Below are 27,802 nucleotides of genomic sequence, written 5' to 3' on the forward strand. Positions count from 1 at the left end.
GCAAAAAAAAAGGAGAGCCGAAATAATTAAAGTGATGGTTTCACGAACGCTGTGTACGCAGATTGCACGGCCACTCTGGCATTTTTCCCCTTTCTGCCGGCCTTTTGTTTCCAGCTCGACATTCGTCAAAAACAAACAGAAATACGGACAGAGAAAAAAACACCATACACTGCTTTCGTTTCTTCGTTGCCAGCGCGATATCAAAATGAATCTCGAAGAAATATGAACGCGTTTATTGCTCGTTGCGCGATTCGTTGCCCTTTAAGGTACCATGATTTTTGCGCGTTCGAGTTTGAACGTGTTTAGCACGATGGATGCCGAAACTTCATTTGTTAATATAAACCGCCATCGGAGTTAGCCCGAAGCGAAAGTCGATATTATTGAAAACATCTAATTGGAAACAGATAACTTTATTCCCCCGCTTCGAACGCCATTTTACGGGATAATCGATTTTAATAAAGTTCTGGAGCGAATTTTTTGGATATTGATAGCAGTAATTAGGTATCGGTGATTGGCGAATGTGGTTTATTAAATAGTTTTCGGTAAAACATGAAGAGATGTAGATATTTTATATTTTTGATTGGAAGTATTATAACAATTTATAAATTAATATAGTTTAATTTATTAATTCACTGTGTTTAGTGTTTTGTAACTGTTTAAACTTACTTGGTAAATAACCGCTTGATAAGTAGCCGCTTACTGGTAGTAATCGTAATAAAAATTAAATGTTAGATGTAATGATTATAGTGGAGAAATTAAATGTTAAATGTAGAAATATTCTTCGTCTATATGTTAATTTTATTGTATTATTAGTCGCTGATATTTTGTAATTACTTAGAAGTACAATTGCCGCTCGATAAATGACCGATCGATAAATATAACCTAACAAAGTTTATTAAACCTAGTATTCAAACGAATCACAGTAACAAGTTTCGATAATTTCTGTATGCAAATTTTATTGTACTGCCCTTGATATTTTGTAACAATTACTTAGAAGTACAATAGTCGCTCGATAAGTGACCGACCGATAAATATAAACTCACAGAGTTTACTAAAACCTAATATTCATGCGAATCACAGTAACAAATTTCGATAATTTCTGTATGCTAATTTTATTGTATTGTCTCTGATATTTTGTAAAAACTACTTAGAAGTACAATAGCCGCTCGATAAATGACCGATCGATAAATATATCCTAACAAAGTTTACTAAAACCTAATATTCATACGAATCACAGTAACAAATTTCGATAATTCTGTATGCTAATTTCATTGTATTGTCTCTGATATTTTGTAAAAACTACTTAGAAGTACAATAGCTGCTCGATAAATGACCGATCGATAAATATATCCTAATAAAGTTTACTAAAACCTAATATCCATACGAATCACAGTAACAAATTTCGATAATTATGTATGCTAATTTTATTGTATTGTCTTCAATATTTTGTAAAAACTACTTAGAAGTACAATAGCTGCTCGATAAATGACCGATCAATAAATATATCCTAACAAAGTTTACTAAAACCTAATATTCATACGAATCACAGTAACAAATTTCGATAATTATGTATGCTAATTTCATTGTATTGTCTTTGATATTTTGTAAAAATTACTTAGAAGTACAATAGCCGCTCGATAAGTGACCGACCGATAAATATAACCTCACAGAGTTTAATACGACCTGATATTCATACAAATCACAGTAACAAATATAATAAAATGAATCACTACTTTCAGGTACTGCTGTACTACCACATACTGTTTCATACTAATAAACATCAGTACTATATTAAAAAATTATAGACACCAAGCTAATATCACACACGTGGTTATAAATTTCTCCTCCGCCATTTTTGCCGAACGTATGTTCCTGCGACTCGATCTGCATTTGTCTGTTTGTTTGTCTACAGGCCGCCATTTTGCGTCCTCCGACTTGAAATTTCGAGGGTAGACTCCTGAGACAGCCTAAATTTGCCGTATAGATTTTGACAGCGACAGGAACCCGTCGACGTCGATCGTCGAATCGATAAAAAACCGTTTGGTATCGTTTCGATAATTTTTCACACATAGATCGACTGGAAGCACGTTGAAGCTCTATAACTCATCGTCGACGACAATACTTGGTCGTCATCGACGTCGGTCGTCGTGAAATCAACGATAATCGTGTTCGGTATCGTTTTCGATAGTTTCGGACAGGTTTAATCGTTTGGACTTTAAAATCTCTGCGTCTCTTGTTCCACCTGTATGTTTACGGTAGCTCGAAATTTGAAGTGCACTCATTCTGGCAACTGGTAGACTATAAGCTTCTGGCATCCATCTAGGTTAGGTTAACGTCCAGGTAGGTTGGTTAGCATCTAGGTTAGGTTAGCGTCCAGGTAGGTTGGCGTCTAGATTAGGTTGTAATTATTAAGTTATCAAATTATCCAACTGCCATATTTCTAACTTTCATATTTGATACTTCAAAACAAGGTTGTTTCATAAACCTAGCGTTAATTCAGATCAATGTTCATTCATCAATTATTGATATTCGTTTATTATTATAAATTTTACACTATACGATTTAATGTGTACTTGACGTTTGTTCACAGGAGGACGGCACGTCAGAAACCATAAGTTACCTAGCCTTTACGGCCACAGAATACGACAATGGAAGAACGTTCAAGTGTTACGCCGAAAACTCGGTCACGCGTTCCGAGGATCTGAAACCCATGAAAGAATCAACCACGATCGAAGTTTTATGTAAGTAAAGCACACTTCCCAGTGTTTTCGTTTCTTCGATTTCCCATAACGAACGTATCCTTTCGCTGCTCTTCGAATAGCCTCTCTGAAAGCAGAGGTTAGAAGCCATTTTGTTTTTCATATTTCACGAGCAGGAAAGTGAGGTTAAAGTAATTCGCGGTGGATTTATGGTCCTTGAATACTGTGCTTGTTTGCTATTTTAGTGGTCTATATTGTTTTTAAACAGAATGGTTGACGTTTTAAGATAAGTGAAGCATTTAGTAAGGTTTTACAAGGATCTTTTCTGAAGAACGCTTCCAGTATTTAGCGTCTGAAGTCACTCAATAAAGTCACTCTAAATTTTTTTCCTGTGAAATTTTCTAGTAATTACGAAAAACCTTCGAGGAACAGTTTTGAGGTTATGAGTACCAAGTACCAAATCATTTTAAAGCGAAAAGCAGGATTTTACATCAAGTTAAGACATCAAAACTTCAATTAAAATTTGATACACTTGAAATTTGTAATACATTAGTATGAACTTTTAATTAGCTGCAAAACCTCTTCAGAAGCTTGTACAAAGTTCTTTATTATTAAATACAAGATTAGCCTTAAAAACATGTAATAACTCTGTGTTCTGTTAATACTTCCATGCGAGTTCATTTTTAACAGCGTTTCAACTACTTACAAGCGAAAGCTAGTTTAATCTCTATTTTATAAACCGAATTCGTGGAATCGAATGGAAGAGCAAGTTTCCCTCTACCACTGTATTTCCTTAATTATTTTCCAACTGCTTTTATTAAAAAATTCCGTGATGTAACCGTACGTTAAAAATTTCGGAGTCAATCGTCTGTAACATAGCTAAAAAATTAATAAAAATAAATAACACAATTTTCCAATAAAAAGGAATTTTCATAATCACCTGAATTTCGATAATGGCACAATCGGCGAATAATTAAAAAATTTTTAGCCCAATTAAAACTTTTTTATCTTTCCGAAAGCCACTCGAATGAACATCCACCTAACCTAATTCGCTTAATTGAATCTATGATTCTTCCGTGGTGAGGTGAATTGAAAAGGGTGCGATAAAACAGGATACACAACGAAGTTAATTCCGATTATATTGGATCAAACAAAAAATTTAGTACCTTTGTTCTTGCGGATGCTGAGACTAAATTGGAGACTATTCTTCACTCGCGAGGTATCTCTGGAGAAAAATTTCTTTTCAATTGTTCCTTTGAAGACGAATGCGAACCGTTTGGGAAGCGAAAAGTTTCATGAAATATACATTCGATCGCCATTTTTAATTTCGGACGTGTTTCCGCTTTGTGGCTGTTGGAGGTTAAGTAGTTATAATGTAGATTGTTAGTGGTATTTTTAGTGTAAAAATTGTTATAATAGTTTGTGCAAGATAGTATGTCAAGGTTTGAACAATTGCATTATTAATAAACTTGTAACAATTCAAAATTCTTGCAAGGAATGTAGTATTTCGTTTCAGCCATGTTGCTTTTCTATCGTGGCGCCCGAAAATTCGTAAAATGTAGGTTAAGTAGTTATTTCATAGATTATTAACGTTATTTTTAATGTAAAAATTGTTATAATATTTTATGCAAGATGGTATATCAAGGTTTGAACAATTGCATTATTAATAAACTTGTAACAATTCAAAATTCTTGCAAGGAATGTAGTATTTCGTTTCAGCCATGTTGTTTTTCCTTCGTGGCGCTCGAAAATTCGTAAAATGTAGGTTAAGCAGTTATTTCATAGATTATTAACGTTATTTTTAATGTAAAAATTGTTAGAATATTTTATGCAAGATGGTATATCAAGGTTTAAACAATTGCATTATTAATAAACTTCAAAATTGTTGCAAGGAATATAGTATTTCATTTCAGCCATGTTGTTTTTCCTTCGTGACGCTCGAAAATTCGTAAAATGTATGTTAAGTAGTTATTTCATAGATTATTAACGTTATTTTTGCTGTAAAAATTGTTAAAATATTTATAAAAGATGTTTCAGTAAAGTTAAGATACTACAATTAATGATAACATAAAAATTATCGCCATTAATATCGCAGTTTTCAATATCCGCCATATTGTTTGCGTCTCGTGGTGCTCGTAAGATTCTAAAAAGTAAGTTAAATAGTTATTTTATTGTATTTTAGCAGTATTTTCACTGCAAAAATCATTATAACATCTGTATAAACATATCCTACCAAAATTTAGACACTAAAATTATTGATAACATCGAAATAATTCTTGTCTAACCAATGTTAACTGAGATATCTTGCACGAACAGTGAGCGCCGCCATGTTGCTTGATACGCGCGGCAAATTCAAACGTAGGTAGAGTCACAAAACGTGTTGTACAATAAAATCAACTATTTCTGACAATAAAATTGCAATGTACGTATTGTACACGTATTGTACTCATATTATATTATATATTATGTTATATTATATTGTATATTATTGTATATTACACAATGTATACTGTAAATATATTACGTATTGCATATTGTATGTTCTATAATATATTATGTACCATATTTTATACAATATATAATACATGCATAACATATTGTACATTGCAAATTGTACATATACAAATTGTATACCGTACATGGTGTATTATACATTATATGTATGTTTGCTATACTTTTTGAATATATAATAATATCTGCATACTATAATACTCAAAGTACACCCGAATCAACAAAAATTGGAAGGAAGATCGTTACTTATCTTCATTCTTCCAGCAGATACGTTAAGACTAAATTAGAGACTATTCTCTGCAAACTTTTCGCGAACGAGAGATGTCTCTGGAGGAAAATTTCATTTCAATCGTTCCTTTGAAGACAAATGTATGCGAATCGTTCCGTTTGAGAAGCACCACGGATGGAAAATTCCATGAAACATGCATTCGATCGCAATTTTTAATTTCAGCCGTTCTTTCGATTTGTAATTCTGTCACTCCACGAAGAATATCTTCGGAATATCTTTGAGAACTCCAAATATTTTCAAGATTTTTATAGTCTCGCAATTATTGCATGAACCATAACATTCGGTGGCGAATTGTGTTTTATAGTTTGTTATACTGTTTGTACTTTGAGAATTTTGTGTTTTTTAACTTTAAAATTTTCTCTTTGGAATTTAAGAGTCTAGAAATTTGGAAATTAGGAAATTAGGAAATTAGAAAATTAGGAAATTAGGAAATTGGGAAATTAGGAAATTAGGAAATTAGGAAATTAGGAAATTAGGAAATTAGGAAATTAGGAAATTAGGAAATTAGGAAATAGGAAAATGAGAAAATGGGAAAAGTGGAAAATTGGGGAAATAGGGAAAATGAAAAATTGGAATATTGGTAAATTCCAGAATTGCAAGATTGCAAATTGAAAGATTGGTAAATTCGAAAATTGGGAAATTGAAAAATTGAGAAAATGGGAAAATGAAAATTTGGAATATTGGTAAATTCCAGAATTGCAAGATTCCAAGTTGGAGGATTGCTAAATTGGAAAATTAGGAAATGGAGAAAATGGGAAATTGGGAAAATGGGTAATTGAGAAAATGGGAAACTGAGAAAATGGGAAATTGGGAAAATGAAAAATTGGAATATTGGTAAATTCCAAAATTACAAGATTCCGAGTTGGAAGATTGCTAAATTGGAAAATTGGGAAAATGAGAAAATGGGAAAATGGGAAAATGGGAAAATGAAAAATTGGAATATTAGTAAATTCCAGAATTGCAAGAGTCCAAATTGGAAGATTGCTAAATTGTAAAAGTGGGAAATTGAGAAAATGGGAAATTGGGAAAATTGGAAATGTGGAAATTAGGAAAATTGGGAAATTTCACAATTGGCAAATTGGAATATTGGGAAAGTGGAAAAGTGAAAAAGTGGGAAATTGGGAATTTGTTAAATTCGAATTCTGAAAATTCGAAAATCCGCATGTACAAAAATCTGCGAACTTGTAATCTCACGAATTAATAAAATTTGCGTGCACCATTATCAGACAAGCACCTCCCCTAAAATTCCGGCAACAACAAGCACGAAATACCCCAATTAATCATTCGCCTATAATACCTATTAAACCTATATCCGAAGTGCTTAAAGTACACAAAAAAAAAAATTGAGCTTATAATCCGCCTAAAAGATCGAAAAACAGCGAAAGGGTAATAATAAATTCGTAGAACGTAGAATCCACGCCGGCTTAAAAAGCGAATCGAGGTTTTAATGCGATTACTCCATTATTCGATCATGATATCATATTTCGCTTTAAAGCATAATACGTAGTGGTACGCGTGACCCATATTTTCACACTGGCGTCCGCCATTAAAAGACTTAAACGCTTGTTATAATCTCGATTCCCTTTTAATGGCTATTAGATCTCTTTAATATTCCGCGATTTTATTAGCAGAAAAGTGGCTGGGATTCTTTATTGAATTCGTTATATCGCCAGTTACGTGTTTCGAATTTTCGGGGTAATTTAACCCGACCTGAAATTACAGTGAAGTACTCTTTCATAGAGATGTGGTGAAATTCGAGCGAATTTGTGGTCCTCGAAAAATTCACTAAATGACGGAATTATTTGAAAACGGTGAAGTGCTTCTGGTGTAATGCAGTTTGAACCGCGGACATGACAATGTTAATACGATGGTTAAATTGAAGAAATAAATTGTAATTATTGTAAATTGGATTTGATAATTAATTTAATGCAATTTATATCGTAAATGTCACTATATAAATTGTAATTAATAATTTCGTTAAATTAAACCAAATAATTGTACATTTTTTAAAATTGAATTTGGTAATAAATTTAATACAATTTATATTACAAGTGTGAAGATATAAATTGTAATTAATAATTTCGTTAAATTAAACTAAATTATTGTTAGTTTTTGTATATTGAATTTTCTAATAAGTTTAATACAATCTTAATATCGTAAATGTCACTATATAAATTGTAATTAATAATTTCATTAAATTAAAGCAAATAATTATACATTTTTTAAAATTGAATTTGGTAATAAATTTAATACAATTTATATTGCAAATGTGACCATATAAATTGTAATTAATAATTTCGTTAAATTAAACCAAATAATTGTACATTTTTTAAAATTGAATTTGGTAATAAATTTAATACAATTTATATTGCAAATGTGAGCATATAAATAGTAATTAATAATTTCGTTAAATTAAACCAAATAATTGTACATTTTTGTAAATTGAATTTGGTAATAAATTTAAGACAATTTATATTGCAAATGTGAGCATATAAATTGTAATTAATAGTGTCATTTAATTAAAATAAATATATATGAATTATTGTAATTTGAATTTGAAAATAAATGTAACACAATTTATATTGCACATGTGATCATATAAATAGTAATTAATAATTTCGTTAAATTAAACCAAATAATTGTACATTTTTGTAAATTGAATTTGGTAATAAATTTAAGACAATTTATATTGCAAATGTGAGCATATAAATTGTAATTAATAGTGTCATTAAATTAAAATAAATATATATGAATTATTGTAATTTGAATTTGAAAATAAATGTAACACAATTTATATTGCACATGTGATCATATAAATAGTAATTAATAGTATCATTAAATTGAAATAAATATTGTCAGGTGAATTTCGAAATAAATTCAGTATAAATTGAATTGCAAATACTATGATGTAAATTGTAATTAATAATGTCATTAAATTAAAGCAAATAATTTAAAATTATTGTAAATATTAAGATATTATAACTTGGGACTCTACAAATAATAATTTGTAATAATCTGTGATGGTTTGTAATTTGTGATATTTTTGTAAATTTTGCTGCTTTTCATCATTTTTCTGATGATATGGTAATGAGTTATGATAACACAATATGATGATAATATGACTGTAGTATGATGATATAAATATATGATGAGTTGATACTATGATACATTATGATAATTTGTTGGTCAGGAACTGTATATTATGATGATACAATGACATGATAAATTTATATTATGTTAATATGTTATGATACATAATATGATAATATATTGTAACTGTACAAAGATATTACAACACGTTATCCTTGTATGATAACAAGTTATAATAATGATGTTATGATAATGCATTATGATGACAGGATGTGATGATAATATGATACTAGTATGATAACGATACAAGGACGTGATGAATTGATGCTGTGATATGGTAAATCATACTACACAGTGAGAACTCATACTTGTGCAATAACAAGCTATAATAATAACATTATAATAATACATTATGTTGACAGAACGTGATGATAATATGATACTAGTATGATAACGATAGAATGATGTGATGAATTGATGCTGTGATATGGTAAATCATACTACACAGTGAGAACTCATACTTGTACAATAATAAGCTGTAATAATAACATTATAATAATACATTATGTTGACAGAACGTGATGATAATATGATACTAATATGATAACGATACAATGATGTGATGAATTGATGCTATGATATGGTAAATCATACTACACAGTGAGAACTCATACTTGTGCAATAACAAGCTATAATAATAATATTATAATAATACATTATGTTGACAGAACGTGATGATAATATGATACTAATATCATAACGATACAATGATGTGATGAATTGATGCTATGATATGGGTAAATCATACTACACAGTGAGAACTCATACTTGTGCAATAACAAGCTATAATAATAACATTATAATAATACGTTATGATGACAGAACGTGATGATGATATGATACTAATATGATAACGATACAATGATGTGATGAATTGATGCTATAATATGGGTAAATCATACTACACAGTGAGAACTCATACTTGTGCAATAACAAGCTATAATAATAACATTATAATAATACGTTATGATGACAGAACGTGATGATAATATGATACTAATATGATAACGATAGAATAATGTGATGAATTGATGCTATGATATGGTAAATCATACTACTCAATAATGACATGATGCTGTGAGAACTCGTACAGTAACAAGCTATAATAATGATATTACAATAATAGGCTATGATGGTAGGACATGATGATAATATGATAGTAATGTAATGATGATACAATAATGTTATGAATTGATGCTACGATATGTTAAAATCATATTACATAGTAATGACGTGATGCTGTAAAAACACACTCTTGTACAATAACAAGTTGTAATAATGATGTTATGATAATATGTTATTCTAACACAATATAATAGTGATATGATGACGATACGACAATATGATGAATTCGTATAGTGATATGATATGGTAAAATCATATTGCACAATAGTGACATGATGACAACACATACTTGTACCATAACAAGTTATCATAATATGATAGCATGTAGTGACTATGCAAAGTTATGAGAGCACGTTTCGCTCGTATGATAACAAGCTGTAATAATGTTGTTATGATAATATGTTATTCTGACACAATATAACAGTGATCTGATGACGATACAACGATATGATGAATTCGTATAGTGATATGATATGGTAAAATCATATTGCAGAATAGCGACATGATGACAACACATACTTGTACCATAACAAGTTATCATAATATGATAGTATGTAGTGACTATGCAAAGTTATGACAGCACGTTTCGGTCGTATGATAACAAGTTATAAGAATGATGTTATCATAATACTTTATTATGACACTATATGATACTAATATGATACTAATATGATGATGATATAACTATATGATGAATTGATGATAATACACTATTCCAATGCAGCATTATGATAACGTGACGATGTAAAAACTTGACGATACTTGTCTATACAAAGACTTGACAACAAAATGGCCGAATTCCTACACTTTCATCGCTCCCAAATTCACATCCCAGTCAAATTAAACAAAATGAAGGTTCCTCCAGAAGAATCTCCCACCGTATTTTTATTAAAAGACAAAAACGAGAAAGGAAAAGAAAGATGAGTATTTCGTGTCCCCTTCAGCGAGAAAGGTGGTAAATTTCGATGGTAGTCCCGATAATCCCATCCCTTGTAAGCCAACTCCTTGTATCTTTCAATTACGTGCCCGGGATGGAAGATCCTGTCGGAGCGATACGAAAAAGGAAGATAGATAGTCGTACGTCCCGTTGACGTTTCCAGTTTCTGTTCCGTGGATGGGTTTCGTTTTGCAGCCAGCACGAAAACTATCCACGGATTGGAAACGAGAAACTCGCGGCCCTGGCGCGTGTCCAACTTCACTCTTTTCCTCCAGACAGGCCACTCTCGCGACTACGGTAATACTTACGAGGAACGTTTTGTTTTATGCCGGACATTTTGCGCCGACGTGTTTAAACATATCTCGGAACGCGGACAAAGCTTCGCCTTCCGCTTCCTGGGACTTCTTGCAGCGCGCACGTGCACGCGTTATTTTAATTCCAGACGCCTCGCCGGCGACATATTTCCAGAATCTTCCGGGGCGAACCTCTTTTTTGCGAAGTGTTTTCCGCGGACGAGCAAGCTTATAGATGGCGTGTCGGAGCGGAGGATGCACATATTTGGATGTTGCGCTGGCAATTGATTTGGGAAGGTGCATTGTGGGATTTAGGGTTGGGGGTTGGGAGTGGTTTGAGTATGGGTGGAGTGTGGATTTTAGGTGATCTTGAATTTTTGGGGATTGGAGGATTTGGGTTTTGGGATTTTGGGGATTGCAGGATTTGGGTTTTGGGATTTTGGGGATTTTGGAATCAGGCAAATGGGAATTATGGGATATGGAAATTTTGAAATTTAGAAATTTGGAAAGTTGAAAATTCCACAATTTACAAATTGGAAAATTGGAAAAATTTACAAAATTGCAAATTCGAGAATTGGAGAATTAGAAAATTGGAAAACTGGAAAACTGGAAAATTGGAAAATTACAAAATTGCCCATTGGAAAATTGAAAAATAGGAAAATTGAGAAATTGAAAAATTATTAAATCAGAAAATTAGGAAATTGGAAAAATGGAAAATTGGAAAATGGGAAAATGGGAAAATTTGATAATTAGAAAATAGGAAAATTGGAAAAGTTGAAAGTTGGAAAATTGGAAAATTGGAAAATTACAAAATTGCCAATTAGAAAATTGAAAAATAGGAAAATAGGAAATTGAAAATTTATTAAATCAGAAAATTAGAAAATTGGAGAATTGAAAAATTATTAAATTAGAAAATTACAAAATTGCAAATTGGGAAATTGGGAAATTGGAAAATAGGAAAATTGAGAAATTGAAAAATTTTTAAATCAGAAAATTAGGAAATTGGAAAAATGGAAAATAGGAAAATTAGATAATTGGAAAATTGGAAAATTGGAAAATTGGAAAATTGGAAATTCCCAAAATTACAAAATTGCAAAACTAAGGTTAGAAAAATTAGAAAATTGGAAATTTGAGAATCTTGAAACTTGGGAATTTAGAAATTTTTAAATGAGAAACTTAAAAATTTGAAAGTTTCAAAGTTTGGAAATTTATAAATGAACTAGAAAACTTCATAATTACTAGTAGTGATCCTTATTATTTATTAAAAATTTACTAAAATTAAAACTTGCATAATATCTTATATAATTAAACAAGCTTTATATAATTATTTGAAATGTTTTATTATATTTAAAATTACATGAACTATCTATTTCATTTTTTTTTCAATTCCCTCTGAATATATTGCAGTGAATATTTATTTAAGTCAAAATTATTTTTTTTGTTGCAGATCCGCCTATAGTAACGATGCAACCGGAAAATGTTACTGTCAACGAAACCGAAGATTTTATAATATTTTGTGATTACGAGGCAAACCCAGCAAGCTTGACAAAAGTAATATGGTGAGTTCATTTTCAATTTATAAATAAACAATTTTACCTAAATTCATTATCTTAAATATTATAACAATTTTATAATAATATTCAAATATTAAATAATATTTTCAGAAATATATAATATTTTTAACAAAATATTTGTCAACATTTTGCTTTTTATTATTTAATACTGTTTTTAGATCTACATTTTTTTAGTAAGTTAAATACACATTTTTATATTTAGAATCACATTTCAAACAATCGTCACAATCATTATCACAAAAATAGATGATATTACGATACATTTTTCATAACCATAAATCTTTCCACTCGCGATTTTCATTTTCGAGATAAACATTTTAAAAAACCGTTAAGGTAAACGTATAAATTCCAATAAAATTCAGTACGATATAAATCACCTTCCATAAATGAATTTCATCTGTATAATTTGTGTCGTTCATGAAAACGTGACATATTAAAAAGTACTGAATTTATCGATACGGAAACAATCAAACGGCATACACGAATAAATTTTATTCGGAATAAAATGCGTTGCGTTCGTGGTAAATTACCGTACTCGAGATTGAAACTAGGTACATCATAAACGAAATTAACAAATTTTACTACTTTTTACTTTTGTGTTACTAAGGTTCTTAATTTTTTCAAATTTTCAAATTCTTAAATTTTCAAGATTCAAAATTAATTAATTTTCTAATTTTTCAGGTTTTCAAGTTTACAAGTTTTTAAGTTTTTAAGTTTTTAAGTTTTTAAGTTTTTAAGTTTTTAAGTTTTTAAGTTGTTAAGTTTTTAAGTTTTCAATTTTTCATTTTTCCAATTTTTCAATTTTTTATTTTTTCAAATTTTCAAGTTTTCAAGTTTTTAAGTTTTTAAGTTTTTCAAATTTTCAAGTTTTCAAGTTTTCAAGTTTTCAATTTTTTAATTTTTCAAATTTTCAAGTTTTCAATTTTCCCATTTTCCAATTTTCCAATTTTCAAATTACCAAATTATCTAATTCAAAACACCAGGAACGAGTAACCTCCACATTAACCTTCCATCTTCCCAACTTCTGAAATCCCCAAATCCCCAACTTACCTAAACTCCCAAAGCTAACAGCTAACAAATTCCATAAATCCCCCCAACAAACTATTACACTTAATCAATAATTTCAATCCGATTACACTTCGCATTCGAAAGCTCTCTCTGTAAAACACTCCACTACCACTATCTGCCAATAAAAAGTCCCTGAATAAATACCTAACTCAACATTAACCTAACTAGATAAAAAACTAACTTCCCCTCGAACGCTATATAATTCCCTTTTCTGGCTTTTTTTAAAAATCTGCTACATTGATTATTCATAGAACGTTTCGCGAAACTCGTTCAGCGATAGTTAAACGCATTACCCTAATCAAGCCATAAAACCATGCTCTAAAACCTCTTTACTTTTCTGTAAAACTGCTCGTAGAGTTTATTGAAGGCATACTGGCTTCCAAGTTTATAGCAGCTGGCCCAACCACGGCTAACTATGTTATAAAAGAGGACGAAAGCAGCTGATGGTTAATCCTGCTGTGAAGATTGGATTGAACTTAGCCTATGACGATACAAATTCTTTATCAAGTTAATGCGACGTTATGGGGGCTCTATAGGGTGTTCATTTTAGAAAGGTTTTAAGCTTCGTCGGAGTTTCGTGTACGGTAGCCAACCCAGGATTTGGCGCGTGACCCAAAAGAACTAACCCGCCATGGCACTTTCGACATATGGGCAAATAAGAGTGACAACAACTGCTATTCGCACTATCTCTCGATTTGCCTGTCATTTTTCGCCTAATTGGCGACCGCGAGAGCCAACACTACCGCCGAAAATACGTATGAGTCTAGGCGTCCATTTTTCTCTTCTGACCAATTGGGGCCGTAGTCCTTCCAAACACCTGGGTCAGCCTCCCACGCGCCAATTCCTGGCTCGACTACGGTATGTACTGTAGACAACCCTGTTCCTGGCGCGTAGGCCGAGCCAGGTTTAAGGGACGCCACATTAAACAGTCCAATGTGACGTTCTGACGTTCGACCACTCGAAACGTTTGCCGACTTGTTCTTTGACTCAATTGTGACCGATACCGCCGAAAATACGTGTGGGTATTTTTCTATTCTGACTGGGGCCGTAGTCCAAACACCTGGGTCAAGTCATGGGTTGTCGGTGATCATTACTGCAATGTTAAAACGGGTGAAGAAAGTTGAAATGTTAGGTGTACTTTCAATTTATCCTTGATCGTGTAAATTGTAATGGGTATTAAATTCCGGACTCGTGCTAATTTTGGTTTGCGTCATACGGTGCGTCATGAAGACTCGATAAGGCTAATTTTGGTTTGCGTCATGAAGACTCGATCGTGATAATTTTGGTTTGCGTCATGAAGTGCGTCACAAAGATTCGATCGTGCTAATTTTCGTTTGCGTCATGAAGTGCGTCATGAAGACTCGATCGTGTTAATTTGAGAGTGCGTCAAAAGGTGCGTCATGGTGACTCGATCTTCCTAATTTTTCTTTGCGTCATAGAGCGCGTCACGAAGACTTATTCGTGCTAATTTTGGTTTGCGTCATAGGGTGCGTCATCATGACTCGGTCGTGCTGATTTTGGTTTGCGTCATGAAGTGCGTCATGAAGACTGGATCGTGTTAATTTGAGAGTGCGTCTTAAATTCTCTATCATACTAATTGTTCTTTGCGTCATAGAGTGCGTCACGAAGACTTAATCAGGGTAATTTTGATTTACGTCATAAGGTGTGTCATGAAGACTCGATCCCGTTAATTTGAGAGTGCGTCATAAATTCTCTATCATACTAATTTTTCTTTGCGTCATAGAGTGCGTCACGAAGACTTAATCAGGGTAATTTTGATTTGCGTCATAAGGTGCGTCATAAAGACTCGATCCCGTTAATTTGAGAGTGCGTCATAAATCTCTATCATACTAATTTTTCTTTGCGTCATAGAGTGCGTCACGAAGACTTAATCCGGGTAATTTTGATTTGCGTCATGAAGTGCGTCATAAAGATTCAATCGTGCTAATTTTGGTTTGCGTCATACGGTGCGTCATAAAGACTCGATCTCGTTAATTTGAGAGTGCGTCATAAATTCTCTATCATGCTAATTTTTCTTTGCGTCATAGAGTGTGTCACGAAGACTTAATCAGGGTAATTTTGATTTGCGTCATAAGATGCGTCACTAATATATATAGTTCATTTCAATATGTAGGACGTTGTTTATCTTCATATATAGAACATTTTTAATGTTAGTATTTAAGATACGGTCTATCTTGAACGCTGAGTTCCGCCGCCATATTGTTTAGAAAGCGCGGCAAATTCAAACGTACAGTTTCATAGAACACTGTATAATAAAGTCAACCATGTTTAATAACGAAGAATAGAAACTGAATAAAATACAAAAATTAAGAAAATTAAGAGAAGTATGCAACACATAGTGATTAACCTATTAAAACAAATATCTATATTTGAAATTAAATAACGCATATATAAACAATTTATTTATTACATCAATTCTTGCTCGAACCAAAATCAACTAAATATCTAATCTATTAGCAAAATTGTTAGTATCAAAACAATTAGTTTATCAAATATGTTGTTATTTAGACAAAGTCACATTATTGTTTATATTCATGTAATTTATTCATAGAACTATATATTTACAATACTTTATTTGCAAATTTTGTTAATTTTATTTATAAGTTTGTACACTTGTACATAAAACTATAATTTATATAAAAGTTCTTCTTTCATTTGTAAATTTCATAAATTTTATTTGTAAATTTTATTCATAAATTTTGTCAACTTCACTCATAAACTTTATCTCCAAATTTCATTAAACTTGCTTGTAAATTATATTCATAAATTCTGTTAGTCATAATTTCACTTGTAAATAGTACTTGCACAATTTTATTTTCAAATGCATATACTTATACATAAATCTGATTTGTATAAAAGTTCACTTTTTACGTGCAAATTTTATAAGATATATTTGCATACTTTCATTTATAAATTTTATTTGTAAATTTTATTTACATAATCCTATATACAAATTTTATTCATAACTCCGAATACCAACCCCCAAATTTAATCTGTATCTCGCTCGATACGAAACTTAAAATTTTAAACCTGATTTTGAAATTAATATTATCATATAGAAATTCCCGTAATATTTCTCGTCTATTTCGATATTGTCCCAGATTTCCCTCGCGAAATATTTGATTTTCCTTTTCATACGCTCGCTTCGTAAACACCGTTAAATATTGCGAACGTCCAAAAAAATCGAACGAAATAGGGGATTAAAAGCACGTTGTTTAAATACTTGAAGCGAAATTATTATTTAGTTCGTAAATCCGCGCTGTTTACAATGAAAATGTTATACGATCCGTGAAATCATGTAATCGGGAAACTGTTTATTATTCGTAGACCAATATTGAAATCCCGAAAAGTTCGCACATAAAATAACGAAATACGCATAATTTTTTAGGAGCGCCGATATACCTCGAGTATTTTTCAGCTTTTCACTAGCGACGGACGCTGATTAATTTCCGTACGTGACTTAATTAACGAATTTCAAATGAAACGCTGGTTGAATTGCAAATTTTTGTGGTTATCGATCTTTCGAGTTATTATACTAATTAATGCTGCGATGTCGTGCGAATTCTCGTTAAGATAGCCTACAGATTGGTAACAAAATATTTCCCCGTTATTATTTTACTTGGAAACTATTATAATTGGGATATCATTCGTAATTGCGTTGAAAAAATCTTTTATTTCTATGTGGCTTTATTTATAAAAAAAAAATATAATATTTTATAAAATATCTGAGATGAAACTGTTAAAAATTATTATTTTTTTGGTAATTGTTATTAATATATTGTTTGTAATATTTAGGAGAATTATTAAGATTGAATAGTTACAAATACAGTGAAGTACAGTAGGCTCTCGTTATATTGCCAGTATCCTACTGTAGCAATAAAAAATTTGCGAGATCTGTGATATGATTTGAGTAAATATTTAAGATAAGAAAATTAAAAAATTCTCAAAATAATTTAATAAACATAGGCACATAATGATTTGTTTTGTAATATAAATTTAAACAAAAATTATAATAAAGAATCCTAGACAGGAGTGTATATTGTCTAGTAATAAATACTCCGTTCAAATTTTTCATTTTTGCTTATATTCAAGCTTTAATTTTATTATCAGAATTTGAATATCGCGCCAAATGTCCCAGTCAAATGAATCAAGTGTGCGCACTACTTCGACGCAGTATACGAAACGCGCATGCGCACCACTTCGACGCAGTATAGAAACGCGCATGCGCACAGCGAGCAACTATGGCGGACGCCGTAAAACAAAGATCGGTTTAACATTCAGTAACATAAGGGCGGCAATACCTTTAGAATCTTAAAAAATTACAAAATTTTTTTTCTATAAAATGTTAGTGTAACATCTTAAAAATATTGTCTCAAAATTTTCAAGTGAAATACGAAGGCCTTTCGAAGTTATGGCCGATTAGCACCGCGGGTATACACGCGTTCAGTGCGGAGGACTGAAACTTTAAACGCGTTTTCTCAAAACTACGTTCTTAAAATTGCCGTGGCTGATAACTCAAAAACTAGTTTATCAATCGCGCTCAAACTTTTTGCACATATCCATGACAATACTATCCAACATATGAACCTAAATGTATGAAATGAATTGAACATTAAAGTCCTTTTTATTGCAAAACATTGCAAAAATTTTCAATAAAATTCAAAGTTTTTCTTTAAAAGCGCGCCATTTCTTCAATTTTACATATTTTGCATATTTCTGAGGTTCATCTACTAACTGTGAATGTCAGTTTTCGAAACATTGTCTGCAAACTTGCTTCGGACCAATATGTCTTCCGCTAGAACCCACGCCGATTCACGAGACGCGGCAAAACACTTCCAGAAAGGATTGTCATAATTCCGGCATTTTGAAATATTTTGCAAAACAGAAAATATTCTGTAATAGACAATAGTTATAATAAATTATACCTAAAATTTCGAAAATGCAAAACAAAGGTGTTCTATACAAAAAAAATTCACAAATATCAGCTTATTTTCATCTGTCTAAAGGTATTGCCCCCTTAAAATTTACTTGAATTTGAATTTCCCGCCCTGCACGACCAATATAAACGTGTTCCAAACATCAGAGTGTCGTAGTACCGCAACTCTACGCTCTCCTGTCATATTTATACGGTCTCTTCATTTTCGTTTGTTCACAAAATATCTGCCATATTCTTCAGTGCCATCGAATCATGGCATCAGCACTCATGTATTATATACAAAGTCCGCACACGGCGGTTTCCAAAGTATCTATATACGTTGGCCGACAGCGGCACTTAAAATAAAAAAAAGCTGGAATCTACTTCGATGATTTATTATGTTTTTCCTGTGGAACACCCTAAAAACCATATTTCCTGGTGACGTATGTGTATATACACAGAGAAGCAGGTTCCGCGCGAAAGGGTTCGATACTGGTTTCACGAGGTTGTAGTTCTATGAAAAAATTGATAGGCCGGGGAAAAAAATGTGTACATGCTTGACACATGAGGGGCGAAGCTTTCTGGATTTATATGGATGGCACTTTGGGGATTTGGGAAGCTGCGAATTCGGGGAGGTGAGGATGCGGAAATTTGGGGATTTAGGGAATTGGAGATGGGGCAGTTTTGTAATTTCAAAATTTGGGAATTTACGGATTCAAGGATTTGAAGATTTTGAGATAAAAATAATGATTTTTTACACAAAAGAAAAATTGAAAATTCTAAAAATAATTGAATACTTCAACCTTTATTAAATTGACATAACATATAGTATATTATAAAGTAAAAAAATTGATTTTCCCATGGCATGTTTGCGTCAATACATATAGCGTGTCTTTTTATTTGTTTTCCCAGGTACCGGGACGACGAAGAGTTAGTTTTAACCGACGACCACTACGAAGGTGGAATCACAGAACAAACAGCCCTTACCGTGAAAAATGCGACACCTAGTGACATGGGCTCTTACAGGTGCACTCTATACAATAATGTTGGTTCATCCGTTTCGGAGGACACCGTTCAAGTCTCCGTATTCTGTAAGTGTTTCAACGCCGTTCACTCACATCGTTCAGTACCTTTGTTTTCTTCATTTACCGAAATCTTTAACTTGATCGTACGGATGATCAGTTAGATATGTGATTTATGTACTGGGCAGTTAGTATGTGCAAGTATAGTTGTGAGTGTATACGATTATAGAAGTATGGTTGCGACCATAAACAACTATAGAAGTATGGTTTTAACTATAATCAACTATAAAAGTATACTTGTTAGTATAATGAATAGTGGAAGCATAGTTTTCACTGTGGTTACTTATACAAGTATGAGTTTAATTATAAAGTAACTATACAAATATAGTTGCAACTATAATGAGCTATACAAGTATAGTTGTGACTGCAATGAATAGTAGAAGCATAGTTTTAACTGTGACTAATTATACAAGCTTGAGTTTGACTATAAAGAAATTATACAAATATAGTTGCAACTATAATCAGCTTTACAAGTATAGTTATGACTGCAATGAATAGTAGAAGCATAGTTTTAACTGTGACTAATTATTCAAGCTTGAGCTAAACTATAAAAAAACTATACAAATATAATTGTAACTATAATCAGCAGTACAAGTATAGTAGTGACTTCAATGAATAGCAGAAGCATAGTTTCGACTGTGATTAATTATTCAAGCTTGAGTTTAACTATAAAGAAACTATACAAATATAATTATAACTATAATCAGCAGTACAAGTATAGTAGTGACTTCAATGAATAGTAGAAGCATAGTTTTGACTGTGATTAATTATTCAAGCTTGAGTTTAACTATAAAGAAACTATACAAATATAATTGCAACTATAATGAGCAGTACAAGTATAGTACTGACATCAATAAACAGCAGAAGTATAGTTTTGACTGTGACTGTAATTATACAAGCTTGAGTTTAACTATAAAAGAACTATACAAATATAATTGCAAGTATAATCAGCTTTACAAGTATAGTAGTGACTTCGGTGAACAGCAGAAGTATAGTTTTGACTGTGACTGTAATTATACAAGTTTGAGTTTGACTATAAAAAACTATACAAATATAATTGTAACTATAATAAGCAGTACAAGTATTATAGTGACTTCAATGAATAGCAGAAGCATAGTTCTGACTGTGACTAATTATACAAGCTTGAGTTTAACTATAAAGAAACTATACAAATATAATTGCAACTATAGTCAGCAGTACAAGTATGGTAGTGACTTCAATAAATAGCAGAAATATAGTTCTGACTGTGACTATAATTATACAAGCTTGAGTTTAACTATAAAAATAACTATACAAATATAATTGCAAGTATAATCAGCTTTACAAGTACAGTTGTGACTACAATGAATAGTAGAAGCATAGTTCTGACTGTGACTAATTATACAAGCTTGAGTTTAACTATAAAAATAACTATACAAATATAATTGCAAGTATAATCAGCTTTACAAGTATAGTAGTGACTTCAATGAACAGCAGAAGTATAGTTTTGACTTTAACTGTAATTATACAAGCTTGAGATACACTCTAAAGAAACTATATTAATGTAGTTGGAACTGTAAACAATTATATTAATATAGTTTCAACTATAAACAATTATATTAATATAGTTGCAACTATAAGCGATTATACTAATATAGTTTTAACTACATTCATTTATACTAGTAGTTTTGACCATAAGTCACTATACAAGCATATTATTCACTATGACCAATTATGCAACTATAGTATTAACTATAAGCAGCTATACATATATAGTTGCAAATATAATTAACTATGACAGTACAGTTGTGACTATAGTTAACTATCCAAGCATGTCTATGACGAAATATACAAGTACAATTATAACTATAAGCAACTATGCTAACATAGTTATGACTGTACTCAACTGTGCAAGTATACTTGCAACTATAATCTACTATACTAGCATAGTTATGGCTACAATCGACTATAGGAGCATAGTTCTGACTGTGTCAATTATGCAATCATAATTCTGACTATAAGTTACTATACTAATATATTAGCAACTATAATCAACTATTAAAGTATAGTCGTGACTATAATCATAAAAGTAGAATTAGAATTGCAATCAACTATTGAAGTAAAGTTGTAACTATAACTAATTATACGCTACTATACTAATATACTTAACAATTATAATCAACTATAAAAGTATAGTCGTGACTATAATCATAAAAGTAGAATTAGAATTGCAATCAACTATTGAAGTAAAGTTGTAACTATAACTAATTATACGCTACTATACTAATATAATTAGCCACTATAATCAACTATAAAAGTATAGTCGTGACTATAATCATCAAAATAGTATTAGAATTGCAATCAACTATTGAAGTAAAGTCGTAACTATAACTAATTATACAATTATTGTTTTAATTGCGAGCAATACGAGTATAGTTGTAACTATAAGTCTATTTATGCAAGTATAGTTGTATCTGTAACAAACTGTGACAATCTAAATGGTATAGCAGTGCAATCTTTTAGTCATGTGGTAAAATAACTATACAATGTTATAGTAAAATAGTAAAATAGTAGCATAATAATTAATTACCCAGCTAAAATAACAAACTAGCACATTATAGTGAAATAGTAGTATAGTAGTAAAGCAACACACTGTATGCCATCTCCAAGTCACCCAAATCAAATAATCACAGCCCAATGCAGCGTAGTTGACCTATAGACACGATTAATAATTGAATCACTATAATTACGTCACTGTCGCATAGAACTAAAAATAGTTACAAGATCGAGTCCATCCTCGTAAAAAGCATCGCTATTTCAAAGAATTCCTCCTAAAAAGCTCGAGTGTCGATAAAAATCGACAGTGTTATTTTCAACACGGTACCCGAACCTAACTCCAATTACGGATAATCGGTGTATCAATAAAATTCGACGGTCGTTGACCGGCGAAAATCTTGACGCTAAGCCCGCGTTCGGTGATCGATAACGAAGTTAAAAAGTTTATGATGGGAACGGTGGATGGATTACGTTCGGTAATGAAAAAGAAGAAAAAAGAAATGCAAGCGGTACGTATGTTCCGGCATTGGTTTTAAAGCGGTGCTCGCGAAAATTTATGGACGCATAAATATCGTTTACCGGAATAAAACGCGATAAATTGCCGTAATGCGAAACGGAACGGAACTGTTTTTCGAGTTATCCTTTCTACTCGTATCTGATGACGATCCTCGTTTATCATAACAATATCATAAGTTATTAATTTTTTTACAATGCAGTGCCTTCATTTTTTCAATTGTAATGGTAAAATTTTACTAATTTCAAATATTGTGGGCTATAGAGTTGATAATAGTACAAGTATAAAGATATACAGTTAAAGTAGTAGTATAAATACAATAAAATAGTGCATAGTATAAATGGAAGTATAAATAGTAGCATAATGTAAATACAACGTAAAAGCAAATAGTACGAACAATAATAGAAATAAAATATTAGTATGAATAATAGAATGAATAATACTGTAAAGAAAATAATAATACATAATATAATAATCAAAATATTATTGAACTTAGCGTTTGTTATAGTAGTATACAGTAATGTCTTTCGTAACTGCGCGCGATCACTTACGGTGAACGGTTCATTTCTGCAATGATTATGTTGAATATAGTCACAGTGCACAGCTACATATCTGTATGCTCCACTAATCAACAACTACCTTGTGTTACAATAAAGTCACAGTAGTCACCTTTCGTAACTGCGCGCGATCAGTTATGGTGAACGGTTGATTTCTATACGTGATCAGTTACGCAAACAACGAAATTTGCAATGATTATGATCGATATAGTCACAGTGCAAAGCTACATATTTATATGCTTCACTAATCAACAACCACCTTGTGTTATAATAAAGTCACAGTAGTCACCTTTCGTATCTGCGTGTGATCAGTTAAGGTGAACGGTTGATTTCTATAAGTAATTAGTTATAGTGACGAAGAAACATCGTGTAACCATTGTAGTTGCTACAGTTGCAGTCTAAAACACTATAAGCACATGCTCCAGTAATACTATTTTGAATTAAAGTAAAATTTCATTATTGGACCACTCCTTGTAACTGCGCGCGATCAGTTACTGCGAACACTTGATTTCTATGCGTGATCACATGCACTGACACAGTGCAAAACATACTTACATGCTCCACTTCTGAAAAACCACTTTGCAATTAGATTAAAGTTACATGAATCGACCACCTTTCGTAACTGCGCGCGCTCAGTTACCGCGAACAGTTGACTTCTACACTTACGAACTTAAAGAAACATCGTACTGCACTCAATACAATAACAATTCAAAATTGTACATCTACATTCTTATTCCCTAAACACCTGCACGTGTATAAACACATATACATGCAAAGACATACGTATTACAGTTACATGAAGACCGCACGTTTCTTCGAAATGAACTTCTCAAACTGTCGGAGCCAGCTCTCATTTACCGATCATCTATCGCAACTTCGCAGTGTAACTATTGTTCATTTTTGCACACAGACAAACCGGTAGTCGTAGTGGTAATGGATCCGGAAACACCGGTGAACGAAGCGGACCGCTTGAACGTTTCTCTGACTTGCGAAGTTGTTTCTGGAAATCCAGCAAGCCTGACCGCCGTCCGATGGTACTTGGACGGGGACCTGCTGAAAGAACTTCCGGATTGCACGAGAAATAGCACCGCGACCACCACAACCACCGAGGAATCTTTAATTTTCTGCGATATCGATCCGAGCAAGCTGCTGCTGGAAGCGGTGGGTCGTTCCTTTCATGGGAATTACTCTTGCGAGGGCAGGAACGATGCTGGTTGGGGGCCACTTTCAATGAGTGCACCTGTCGTAGTCCATTGTGAGTTTCTTTTCATTTTCTGTCTCTTCATATGGCGTTTGTGATTTCATTTGTATAGGACGCTTGTTTTGGAATTCACGCTAGTTTCTACTGTTTTGAATGGTTTTTTAATTTCGTTGTTCAAATATTTATGATATACAGGCTTATTACGAATTTCATTTGTAATGAAGAATTTATTATGGAAAATCATGGGAGGTCCAAGATGTGATGTTCACGTAAAACCACTCTGAATATTAAATTAAACGTGTTTTATTATTTTTATGCGTTTGGAATTCGATGAAAATTTGGTATGAAGAACTTGTGTAGAAAGACAGTTCTGTAGATCTGAAACTTCTGAGACCAAAAGTTGGTAGATTTATGAGTTTGTGAATTTGTGAATATCTAATATTCGCCTCAACCAAGCTTTTTAATGTAATTCATATTTTCTGCCACATAATTTAGTCTAAAGATGAATAGTGAATACTAAATTGTTTGAAACTAAAAAAGCAGTTTTATATAACATATATCACATATCACATTTAATATACCACGTATCACATACCACGTATCACATATCATGTATCACATATCATGTATCACATATCATGTATTACATATCATGTGTCAGATATCATGTATCACATATCATGTATCACATATCATATATCACATATCATGTATCACATATCATGTATCACATATCATGTATTAGATATCATGTATCGGATATCATGTATTAGATATCATGTATCGGATATCATGTATCAGATATCATGTATCACATATCATGTATCACATATCATGTATCACATATCATGTATTAGATATCATGTATCGGATATCATGTATTAGATATCATGTATCGGATATCATATATCAGATATCATGTATCAGATGTCATGTATCAGATATCATGTATCACGTATCATGTATCATATATCATGTATCACATATCATGTATCAGATATCATGTATCGCATATCAAGTATCATATATCATATTACATATCAAGTATCACATATCATATATCATATTACATATCAAGCATCACGTATCATATATCATCTTACATATCAAGTATCACGTATCACATATCATATTACATATCAAGTATCACGTATCATATATCATATTACATATCAAGTATCACGTATCATATATCATATTACATATCAAGTATCACATATCATATATCATATTACATATCAAGTATCACATATCATATATCATATTACATATCAAGTATCACATATCATTTATCATATTACATATCAAGTATCACGTATCATATATCATATTACATATCAAGTATCACATATCATACATCATACATCACATATACCAGAAATAACCGAAGAATCGATAAAATCATCAATGTTACTTTAACTTCGAAATTGGACAGCGCTGCAATACGAGCGCAAAACTGGAAGTAGAACTTCAATGTCCGAATTTGCTTGTGTTTCGAACAATAGACAAACCTGGCCAAGCTTCGATCTCGTACGAGCCCCCGCAGGTAATAAAGAAGCGGCCATTGACCATCACGTGCTTCGTGCTGGACCCAGGACGACCAAAGGTAGTTGGTTACAAATGGTTCCGAGGCCTTCACAGACTTCCGGATGAAAACGATGCTACCCTTACCATAGAGTCCGTTAATTTGGAAACTGAAGCGAACTTTACTTGTCTGGCTTACAACGAGGCCGGCGACGGGGACCCAGCCACCACGTTTATCGACGTGTCTGGTGAGTTGTCAAGTTGCTCGAAAAACTTTTCGATTACCTGTCCAATAAATCTGGTTCGCGTGACATTTTCTGGTAATTATGGATCTAAATCAATGGTACTATTCGAGGAACACGTTCTTTTGATAGTTGGCATTTTACTGACAGCTTTACCAAGTTGAAAATCATTTTTAAAAGCAGTTTACGTCAAGTTAACATATGTTTAAGAACAAGTAGCAGCAAGACCCAATTCTAGTATTTATTGTTAGTCACATCTTGTGAACTTAACCTCAGTAGAGTATTTGTTCGCAGTTTTCTATTCGTGTCGAGGTATTGTTTACTTGCTTAGGTCACTAGGAGACCTTCATACGTCACTCGCATTTCCACCCGAATTTCAGCCAAACCCATAGAAAATTAGAAACTTTCCAATGTCACAAAAGCCCACTCCGCTTTTGTAAAACGTAAAAATTCGAAGAGACTCTCGAGTCATCAAGTACAAAATAAACTCTGGTCCGAAGTCAAATTTCTTAGATCCACTTATATTCGCTTGATCTAATGATTCCACGCGTCTGATCGTCACTACGCGGCCACATACATAACCCCTTGCAATAACGTGTCCACACTTGAGGCACATAACTGAAACGCGACAAATCTGGCTCATATTTTTACCGCGATTGAATTTCAAGTTTAATTTTAATTACAATCCACTGGTGATCCATATCCAAATATCCCTGGCATTTGAACATTTTTTCTGTCCATTGCACAAATCTGTCACATTTGAAATAAGTTGAAGGATAGAAGCAGTTAAAATGAAAACGACATCTCGAGAGACCTCTGAAAGATTTGAATTATCCTACAAACTTGTACTAGTTCTGTCTAAATAATTTTAGTTGCTTTGAAAAACATAATTTTATTCCTTAACTACCATTTTGCAAGTTAAGTAGTAATTCCTACGAAGATTCTTTGTATAATTTCAGAAATGAACCTAATTAAGATTCTTTTGAAGCTAGTTTTAAATACCTCTGAAAATTCGCAGAAAAATTGTAATTCTTAAAATATTCCAGCGTAACACAAAACGTAACACGATGGCTCAAAATAATTCTTTTATGGTATTTCGAATTTTAAAATGTATGTCAACGTGCGGATTAAACTAACGATTGGTTGTTATATTTGTTTAACGAGCAAAAATACGGTTTTATGCAACATAAAAAAGTTCAGTTGTTCCCGGCACCATTGTTCTGTGCTGTATCTAAATCAACGATCCGTATCTTGAAAATTCTGCGAATCTGCTTTTCTCTTTTTTCATTCGTCCATTTCGTACACATACATATGCAGGAACGTGTAGCGCGTATATATCCGTCCTTCCATTTTGTATAATATTTCCGCAATATAACGGAAACTTTATCGGACTCGTATCTCGCATTCAAGAAATAAACTGATAATATTATAACGCTGCTCTGTAATATGCAAATAACGTTTCTTGCATATGAATTATATCAGCGCGAAAATTATTATTATTTTCCAGTGTCTTTCGTTTGTTTTAATAATATTGAAACTGGGTTACTTGCACATATGCAGTTAGG

At 32.1% G+C, this 27,802-nt stretch overlaps 1 protein-coding gene across 9 annotated transcripts in view; it reads left to right on the forward strand.

Moving 5' to 3' along the window:
- Nucleotides 1-27,802, forward strand: part of nrm (neuromusculin) — a 544,158-nt gene that overhangs the window by 413,013 nt on the left and 103,343 nt on the right. For all 9 annotated transcript variants that reach the window (XM_076537545.1, XM_076537543.1, XM_076537548.1 and 6 more), the window contains exons 7-11: nucleotides 2,591-2,741; nucleotides 12,452-12,563; nucleotides 19,495-19,673; nucleotides 24,181-24,525; nucleotides 25,977-26,243. In XM_076537545.1, coding sequence (XP_076393660.1) covers nucleotides 2,591-2,741; nucleotides 12,452-12,563; nucleotides 19,495-19,673; nucleotides 24,181-24,525; nucleotides 25,977-26,243 — 1,054 coding nt within the window. The remainder of the gene's footprint in view (nucleotides 1-2,590; nucleotides 2,742-12,451; nucleotides 12,564-19,494; nucleotides 19,674-24,180; nucleotides 24,526-25,976; nucleotides 26,244-27,802) is intronic.

This window comes from Megachile rotundata, chromosome 11 (assembly GCF_050947335.1).
Source record: "Megachile rotundata isolate GNS110a chromosome 11, iyMegRotu1, whole genome shotgun sequence".
Lineage (NCBI taxonomy): Eukaryota > Metazoa > Arthropoda > Insecta > Hymenoptera > Megachilidae > Megachile > Megachile rotundata.